The sequence below is a fragment of the Mizuhopecten yessoensis genome, unplaced genomic scaffold (assembly GCF_002113885.1).
Source record: "Mizuhopecten yessoensis strain PY_sf001 unplaced genomic scaffold, ASM211388v2 scaffold3091, whole genome shotgun sequence".
Taxonomy (NCBI): Eukaryota; Metazoa; Mollusca; class Bivalvia; order Pectinida; family Pectinidae; genus Mizuhopecten; species Mizuhopecten yessoensis.
In genome coordinates this window covers 315,890-326,506 of record NW_018404871.1, presented here as the reverse complement: position 1 = coordinate 326,506, position 10,617 = coordinate 315,890, and the positions used below count along the sequence as shown (strand labels likewise).

General features: G+C 33.8%; 1 protein-coding gene across 2 annotated transcripts in view; it reads left to right on the top strand.

Annotated features, from left to right (window-relative positions):
• LOC110446970 (protein lin-9 homolog) overlaps nucleotides 1–3,125 on the top strand; it is an 18,883-nt gene extending 15,758 nt beyond the window's left edge. For both annotated transcript variants that reach the window (XM_021492323.1, XM_021492322.1), the window contains one exon: nucleotides 341–3,125. In XM_021492323.1, the coding sequence (XP_021347998.1) occupies nucleotides 341–443 (103 nt within the window). In that variant the 3' untranslated portion in view covers nucleotides 444–3,125. The remainder of the gene's footprint in view (nucleotides 1–340) is intronic.
• The last annotated feature ends 7,492 nt before the right edge of the window (nucleotides 3,126–10,617 follow it).

Here is a 10,617-nt window from a genome sequence, read left to right as displayed (position 1 = left end):
GTCAGTGTGCTAAAATTTCTTCATTTTCCTTGTTTAGAATCAGAGGTGCTAGTTTCAAATACTTTTTAGTCTTAAATCTGTATGCTAGATATTGAATAAGGTGGTTTTATTGTTTTTTGTCACTTTTAATAATATTTCTGTACATGTTAAAAACAAATTCAACTCTCTGTATAAATATATCGGGTGACCGTTAAGGCCCATGGGCCTCTTGTTATGTCTTTACTTTCTCAACATTTTGATAATTGAGTGGTTTTTTGATATCATGTACAAAAAATGTATAATAAGGATCAGTCACTATGGTTTTTTGAATCTGCATGATTTTTTTAATTTTTTTTCCCAGCGCCTTCAAGAATAATGTAGACATCCACATCAATCACATTCAGAGTGGACTGAGCCAGATGGGAAATCTTCACGCCTTCTCAGCTACCACATTCAATGTCTGATGATCTCCGTCAATGATTCGGACTGGAACTTTTATTACAATAATCCTTGTGTACTATCTATTAGCACTGCCAAATTCATGAATTCGATACAATCTGAAATTTGGAAAAAGCCAATCTGCAAACATGAAATGAATTGCAAATGGTGATTAGATGGTGCATGACAATAGATGGTACAGACCCAGTATTGAAGACAAAATATGGTGCGTCATGAAAAATTCAATTTAGTAGGTAAAGGTGTACCTATTTCTTCGGTTATCATATTTTTTGTTGTTTTATTCAAATAGTTGCTACTTTTTCGTGGATGAAATATAAAACGCGAAAAAAAATCCCAATCTTGTAAAAAGCATTGTGCAATATTGTAAAAATATTATACAAGGAAATACTGACTCTGTTAGAAAATTTTATTTTGTTTTTATATATTATTGAGATAATCGGTGGGAAAACCCCTGATATTCCAGTGTATGAATATCTGTTATTTTCATGAAAAAGTGTTGAACTGACATTGTACAAATTTTTAAATTCAGACATTTAAGACGAAAGTGTCTGTTTATAGTTTCATGTGGAAGTAAGACAATATTATATGTAATGTTTTGATGATTGTAACATGCGATCAGAATATCAATTTTGTTTATATATTGATGACAGACATATTGGAGAAAACTTATGATCCCTCCCCATGCCAACCCAATCAACAGGCCCTCCCCTCTCTCACCGTGGTGATTGTCCAGCCTCTCTCATCATAGAATAGTATATTTGCCACATTATTCTGAGATGAAATTTTTATATAAACACATATGGCCTTATTTAAACAACAAGAATACATAAGTATACAATTTTATTATATTTGCAAGAACGATTTTCTTACCCAGACAATTTATTGGTCACTGGTGACGTTAGTGATGTGGGAGTTACTTCCCCTTGTTCACAACTGTCGTAAACCTGTCGCAATCGCTGGTTACTCTTTCTGTTCACGATCTTAGCCTGCTCGCAGTCTATTACATGATTTTCTTTGTTAACATGGTCCGTTATGGCCAATTTACAACATACAATTTTGTTAATGACATGTCTGCTAAATATTCCAGAAATATGTTAATCCTATATGTTGTCAATCTGAGTGTTCCTGATATAACCCAGTAGCCCCATTTTGTCTGTATGTGTTATAGGTGAAAGTCATTAAGTCCTGGTTATAAGTTAAAGAATCACCGACACATATATACAGTGAATCATCATTATGTTATGAAGTATTTTTACTTTCACTGCTATTACTGTTCTTACACCTTTTTTGTTTGCATTGATATTATTTTCTTAAAGGTGTGACAATTATACTCTATTCCTGGAAACCTTTTCAACAGTAAAATATCCACCCTTCATCTATAAACATTGTATCTGCCTGCTGTTATCTCAATCACTCCTAAAATTTCATAATGAACTATTCCAACCTTTGAATTGGAAGAGTTCAAATGTGTTTTCATGGGTGAATGAGTTAATTTTACTCTTTGTGGTGAAAATACATTTTATCATCAGCTATTTACCATTACTTATTGGTGTAATGAATACACCCCCTTTGGAGATGAAACAATTATCCAGCAGTGAATATCTTACTGATGTACATATGTTATGTAAATCTGTCTCTTACTTGTAAAATACTTTATTTGTCATTGCAAAATATATTAAGCTAAAAACTTTTGAAACCTCATCCTAGTGTGCCCATTGATGAAAGAACACTGAAAAGTGTCAGTTTTTGACTTGTCGTCTTTGTAAGAAAGATTTTTGAACAATTTAAGTTTCAAGAGGAAAAGTTTGATATGACTTGTATGATATAAGGCCTTTGTTGACTTTTTTGTCTCATTTCTATTTTTAATGTCTTTAAAGGATTTTGTTAATCACGATGTACAACAAAGTGTGTGTTCAGACGAAAGTGATTCAATGTATTGGTAAGAAGACAGATGTATGGAGATTTAGAAAGTCCTCCATACCTTTTAATATTTTGGTAATTGCCTCTTTGATATCAGTAAAGAATAAAGTTTTCATGATTATATGACATTTTAAAAGAAAATTATACTGCATATCTGAAAGTTGATAAGTTTAAACAGCATTTATTTCATAATTGGCTCATATATGGTAAAAAAATGAAATAAAATTGTAGCTTGTTAATCGAGATACTAATTCCAGTGGTCTCACTGCTGGAAATTATTGTGAAGTGGAAATATATAGATATAATACATGTATAGATTATGTATTATTATATATACATATCAGAAATATTGCCACAGTGTAAATTTATAAACATGATCAGTTTGAAAAGTCACAAAGGAAACATTTCCCCTTGCAAGAGTTTCCACTTTAATAGTATCCAGCTAAAATCTTTTAATCTCACAATTCACGCTGGGAACAAAAATTGCTGACTTATTGAGGTTCCGTCCTATATTCAGGGTTCTTGCAGCTGTGAAAATTCATTTTGAGTATACATAATATTGTTAAAGACAACAGGAGGAAAAATTGATAAATAAATGCTCGTGTATGAGAGGGAGGGTGGAGGAGGGGGTCAAATGGAGGTCCAGCAGATTGGATATTTGTTTGACAGCAGATCAGATCTCAATTTCAGTGGTCAAGAAATATAACTGAATTTCTCTTTAACATTTTTCTTGCTCACAATCATCTGAAATAAATTGATTTTAATGAGTATATTGTTGTATTATTTGTAAATTATTTATCATTACCTTAATGGGAGTCTACAATTAACATTACCTGGTAGGTAGAAAATTTGTATTTCTGCCACTGGATTATATGTATTGCATAACAGACACCAGTCCTATAGACCTGTTGGATTCAAATAATTTGTTAACACATACTGTATACCGAGAAACTTTTGTCCTGTCAACCTTTTTGACCTTCTTTGTAAAATCCGTATTTGCCCAGTGTTAATTTCGCCCTTCACATGTAAATTACTTCATAGTGTGCTGTATATTAAGATTTGCTGTCATGATAAATTCGTCCCCATTACTGAAGAAGTTAAGGAAACAAAGACGAAATTTCTCGTTATACAGTATTATCACACCTGTGACAGATTGGTATCGCGTTCTACAGTGTGAGATCTCGCAATAGGGTAAAATATTATTGAATGTTATGGAAATGTTTTGAATGATGTACCAATACTGTATTTCTCCTGATGGCCTTTCATTAAAAAACATCATGTCTAAGGATCGCATATGTGATTCACCTTCCCAATTTTTTTTGTCGAGGAATCGACTCCTTTGACTACAGGTCTTGGTAAGCGCATCAGGTGCGACTTAAGTGGGTCACCATCAAATCAGTCTGCGTTCGTCCGTCCTTAAACAATTCTTGTTATCACGATCTGGAAGGATTTTTCCCAAATTTCATATTTGTAAGCTTCCCTTGGTCCCTAGTTGTGCATGTGTACTTTTGAGTGATCGAAAAAACAAAATGGCTGAAAGGTGGCCTCCTTGGATTTTGACTGTGAAAGTTTAATTGTTATCGCTTTTTCTCAAAAAGTACTTCAGGGATCTTTCTCAAATTTGATATGTAGGTTCCCCTTGATCTTCAGATGTGCACGTTTACTATTGAGAGTGATTGGTGAAACAAAATGGCTGACAAGCAGCCATCTTGGACTTTGATAGTTAAATTATGGCAATTTCTCAGTAAGTACTGGATGGATCTTTCTCAAATTTGATATGTAGGTTCCTCTTTGTCCTTAATTGTGCATTTTCAATTTTCAAACTGATGAAATAAACAAAATCGCTGACAGGCGGCTTACTTGGATTTTGAAAGTTAAAGTTTGTTATCGCTTCCTCAAATTTCATATTAAGGTTCCCTTTAGTCTCTAGTTGTGCATATTTCATATTGAGACTCATCCTAAAAACAACATGGCCCCATCTTGGATTAAGAACAAGTTTGTTATCGCTATTAGTAAAAATGTGATTGATATATATTTCTTAAATTTCGTGTGAAAGGTCCCCTTGGTCCATAATTGTGCATGTATTATTTTGAAACTGATTGAGAAAAACAAGATGGCCACAGGCAGTCATCTTGGATTTTGACAATTGAAGAATATTCTTCACTATTTCCCAGAAAGTACTTTTAAGATCTTTCTCATATTGCAATGATCAGTTCTATTTCTTTCACATTAAGAACTATACTAGTAAATATGTGAAACAAAAATTCACTATAAAGGTTGTCTTTTATACACAGCAGTATGAAGTTTAGATCAAAAGATACCTCAAGGTACATTTAATGTTTACACGACTTGATCAAACAGATAAGAGAGAAAAGAAGAGAAAATATCAAACTGACACAGAACTAATGAAGATGGTACAATGGTGGATGCCAAGATCTCTCTGGGATCTCTTGTTTGTTATTTATTAAGAGTTTGTGTGTTCACCTAGCTGTTTTAATATCATTTAGTTACCATTATATCATATAAACATCACACTTTGTGTTTTATGGTACCGCTATACACATATTAGGTGTAAATCAATAACAATACAGCTATATGGTACATGGTTTAATTGGTAATACAATGTACATTAAACAAGAGTAAAACATCAAGTAACATTGGTGTGTAAACGGCTCATTGCAACATAAATTAAGGAGGGCGTCAATATTGTAAACATACATGTATTGGCTCTAAACAACAGAAAGCATTAATTTGGTTTGTTTGTTGTTCATGGTACATTAGGCGCATTTGTAGATTATCACTAAGAAAAGGACAGATGTTCTCAAATGGAACGTGTAATAAGCAGAGGCGGATCCAAGGGGGTCGTCACCAGCGCACGTGACACCCCAGTCTAATCTAATTCCGTACACTGCATCTATTGATCTATAAATTACCAAAATTATTATTATGTTGATTTTCATTTCACTGGGAAATCTTACTAAGAAAAAAATAATAGTTTAAGAAGAGAGAGACCCTTGGAAAAGGCCAAAACTAGTATCTTACTTTATCTATGGAACATCATATACATGTCATGGTTCAGACCACATGCTTCGCAGCATTAATTGTCTGGAATGGTGACACCCTCCTGAAAAAATTCTGGATCGACCCCTGATAAGTATGAAGAAACAACACTACTAGCTTTTATGCAGAAAGTATTGTACAAGTCTGACTACATAATTACACGTATAGCAATTGAATTTGTCTAGTTCCATTACTAATCACTTATACATACTGTTCCTGTATAGCCATCAAATGATACTACACTAACCCTTTCACCCCTATGTAACTTGAGTAGACTCTACCATGCATTGATATGGATGAGTCCATTATGGTCTACAGTGGTGAAAGGGTTAAATATTGTACAGATAAATGTCTCATGAATATCAAAACTCTGTACCAGAAAATGTCAACAGTTAACTCGGAAATACTGAGTACACACTGATAGAGTAGCCTGATTTTAAGCAGTTTATTGTAAAAGAAATAAGCAAAAAGTAGAACACATTGTGAACAAATTAAAGGAGAAAAGTTCCCAACATTAATGAAGCTGTTATTTTAATTAATGAATTATTAGCAGCAATAAGTGAGAGAAAAAATGTATGATTTTGATTTTCAAATTCTACATCACAATTAGTAAGTGCAGGCAGATAGGTTTTGTGATGACAAGAAAACACACAAAATTATATATGCCCTTTTATAAGTCATTCACCCCAGAAAGTAGTCAATTTATAGAAATCCAAACTTAAATTAACACCAAAATCATGTCTATCTACGTATCATCATAGCGTGATGTCATAATGCCATACCTTGTAGCTTTAAATTCTGTAAAAACTTTGTACTCCAAATAGCCCATTGAAAGGGCACAAGGCAGAGATAGGTTACATAATGTTTCATCTACGAATTGAATTGTAAACCGTGATACCATCTATTGACCTTGGGCCTGTTTGTTTATTATGGAACAAATGGTTTGTCTGTTTTTAAATGTACCAGTAACATTTCGTGTATTAATCCTTGCGGACCTGCAAATGTTTATGCAGGCCTTGCAAGGCTTTGTCACGGCTCGCCTGAAAGCAGCATCAGATAACTAGGCCCGACCTTATTTAATAAAGGAACAACTTTGGTCAAACCGGTTTAACTGTATAAACGAAAACGGCCCTCAAGTCTTTAATGATTTGTGATATATAATAACAAATAAATCAGGTAAAAATGGTAATGGAAATGCCTGGGAAATGTCTGGAAAATGTATCACATATAATCTTATCTTCTTCACCAGTCTAAATGAACATGGAACAAGACGGAAGAAATCACAACTCTTTCATCGAAAACATTTTACATTTTTTCAGTCGGCAGACTTCAACCCAATTTTAACAGATTACAAAGTTTGTTACCAAAATTTGATGAGGTCACTTCACACACCACACATTAGGAAAACAGAGAGCCAAGAAAATATTGACACAACACTTCTAAATTGGCACAAACAAAAACATATATAATATAATATATAGTCCATTCTCAAGCTTCCTTCTCATCGCCTCAGCTTCTTTCACGAATACATTGTTTTTGGTTATTTTTAAAGTTTATTTTTTCCCATGGCATTTTAACTCATACATCTTGAATCTGGATTAATACAAATTTGTTTTCATAGCCAAAATCACTTGGACAAAGAAGGTTTCATAATAAATGTGAAATATACATATTATTATACAGGGTATCTCTGGTTATAGGAGCAAGGTAAGTAACAATGTTAGTAATTACTGTACGAGACCTTCATCTTCCTAATCAAAACGTTTTGTTCTCACTATACAACTGTTTTCTCTGGGAATGTGTTGTGACAAAATTGAAGGCTCTGCTCACACCATGTTGCCGATAATAATAATATTATTAATTCGAGATTGAATATATATCGCTTTATCACACAACCTAGTTAGTAGGTTGTCTCAAAGCGGTTCTCAAATTATTATCCTTGGTTATAGGGCCTTTGCAACCAGCCAACTTTCTCAACTCCCTGGGGAGTATACAGCCGGTGCAGCCATTTCGACGCTCACAGCTAGCATTCAACAATTCTAGCACTGCCCAACCACGTACTCATTTACTGATGTGTAGACAGGAACAAGCGGAGTAAAGTACTTTGCTCAAAGATACAACACAGTGCCGTGACGCAACTCGAACCCGCAACCCTTTGGTCACGAGCCAGGCTTCCTACCACTTGATTACCGTGCCTCCAAGTGGGAGAGTCTACACATTGATACCCAATATATACATGGAAAATGAGAGAGCCTACAAACTTATACCCAATATATACACGGTACATGAGAGAGCCCACAAACTTTTACCCAATATATACACGGTACATGAGAGAGCCCACATACTTATACCCAATATATACAAGGTACATGAGAGAGCCTACAAACTTATACCCAATATAAACACGGTACATGAGAGAGCCTACAAACGTATACCCTATATATACACGGTACATGAGAGAGCCTACAAACTTATACCCAATATATACCCGGTAAATGAGAGAGCCTACAACTGTATAAACAATATATACACGGTACATTAGAGAGCCCAAATACATATACCCAATATATACAAGTGCCGTGACCCAACTCGAACCCGCAACCCTTTGGTCACGAGCCAGGCTTCCTACCACTTGATTACCGTGCCTCCAATACTAGTTGAAGAGTCTGGAAACTGTTACAAAATCCTGTATACTAGTGATATCTTTCATACAAGATGAATAAATCGCAGACCAGCAAAACAGTCAAATTGATCATCTTTGAAATTTGGTGAAGCTCCTCTGTTTTTTCCCCAAATCTGACCCCAAAAACGTACGTTACCCGAGTGCGCACTATAACCGCAAATTTACGGTATCTCAAATTTACGGTATCAGCCTGGTGATTGACCTGCTTTTTATGTCTTAAACCAATCAAATGACTTTCCAAGAACCTTCCATTTTGTCTTGACAAGGGTGAGAAGATGTGTATATTCAAAGCAAAACTCTTTGATTTCAAAGACGGGAAACCTTTTCTGCATTAGTAAACTAACATGTGACCTTCAGCATCATACATTTGTTACTGAAATACATGAGCTAATGATTCCATTCCATGTATACCATACAAAAAACGTATGATTTCACTCCGGGTAATATGATATACACGTAAACGGCTGCAATTTGCAACTAGAAAAATCTTCTTGAATCTGAAATAAGTACCTGCAAAGGAACATAACTCTTTTGGCAACTCATCTATTGTACAACAGAAAAAACATCATACATGTTAATTACATTCAATGGAATAGGAAATATAACATATATTTCAAGAAAATAAAACACAAAATAAGTATGACATTATTAAATTGGAATCAATTCCATTGATGGGCATATAAATAAAGTAACAACAATTCTTCAAATTTTGTTCTGAAATTAAGTACCTGTGCTTTCTTTTCATTGTTTTTCTCAACAAAATTGTCAGGATGAAAAACTGAAAAATTATGTTCATAAAAAACAGCATATAATATATACACTGGATCTCATATAATAAAATTGACTGTTTGTTAGCTTATTTAGATTGTGTGGTATTTTAATTCACAAAATTTCATTTTAAGGGTCCCTGTTCCATCCCAGGAAAAACACTAGAGAGTTCCACTGTAGTTTTTCTGATCATGATTGGTCTCCCCTTAATGTGTTTTGGGTTATAACTGAAGTTCACCTATTTTGTTCATCATATACACTGTATATATATCTATGTAACTATATACCTGGTAGATTATACAAATTTTAACAAAAAGTAAACTCATTTCTATTTTGTAGATGCATCAGACACATAAAAACAACATTCAAATGTAAACATAATCTTTTAGAATTACAGAATATGATTCACTTCATTTACAACATCTAGATCACTTTATTTCAATTTACAACAAAAAAACATCAACAGTAAATATTTGACCCAGCAGAGTATATATCACAAAAAGAAAAGAAATTTGTATACAGTGTAGCACAGCACTGAAACACATACCTGTCCATTGATAAGCAAGTTTAATTACCTATCGGGTGACTTGTATATATTGACATTTGCACTGCAACCCACTATATGAACATTACCAGCAAAAATGCATTTCCTTTGAGTATGAAAGCAAAAAGTCTCGTGACGTAACACATGGTTTAGTTATGACGTCCATGATTGTCCAATTAGAGTCTTGTCGCTTCGCTTTATATAACATGGAGAATGCCCCTAGAACACCCCTGCGTCAAACGCTCAAATGACTACGGTTAATTATTGGTGCCAATTCTATTTAAATAGGGCTGTTCCGCCAATCCCGTTTAAAGGACAACGCATATACAAAACGCAGCAAATTAATTAATTAATTAAGAACAAATAAATAAAATTAAACAAATGTTTTAAAGTAAAAATGTAAATATATGGATTGAACAGCGTTTTAAAAAATTTCATGCCAGTATGAACATTTTAAAAATGCTGTTCAATCCCTATTTGAATACCTGTCAGGTAATATAACCTGTATTTACACATGTCTACCTGTAATTGACACCCCTTGACCTGCACAGATTGTAGTATATTTTGAAATCTCCTGAATTGCACTGTATATATATCCCAGCATCGAAATTGTTTAAAAATCCCCTTTTTAAAGCTATAAATCTTAAAATACCTCATACAAATGACCTACTGGTGAGAGTGTATCGAAGGCAAGTTTTAATAATATAAATGCCATACTAATGATTTAGATGGCCTTGAAAAGTTTACATACTGAAATGACCTTCAACTAGCAGGTTGACCAGCAGGTTGACCATCTATGACCCTCTTTTCATTGTTGAGAACTTGGGCAGGTAAGTCTTTGCCATATTGGACACATTGGATCTTATATATCAAAGATTTTTATGCAATAAAACTGAAAAATCAAAGGTTCTTTGTGTTAAGTATGAACAAAATGAAACACTCTTTTCCGCACCCAGCCTACAGTATATATACACAAAATATAATACAACTCAATACAGCTTCACAGTATATACAGTGTATTGTAATACTACACCACAGTCTGTAGAAATAGTGTATTGTAATACTACTACAGAGAGCTAACACTAAATACAGTGTATTGTACCTGGTAATACTGCACCACAGTCTGTAGAAATAGTGTATAATAATACAATTACAGATAGCTTAGACTAAATATAGTGTATTGTAATACTTCTACAGAGAGCTT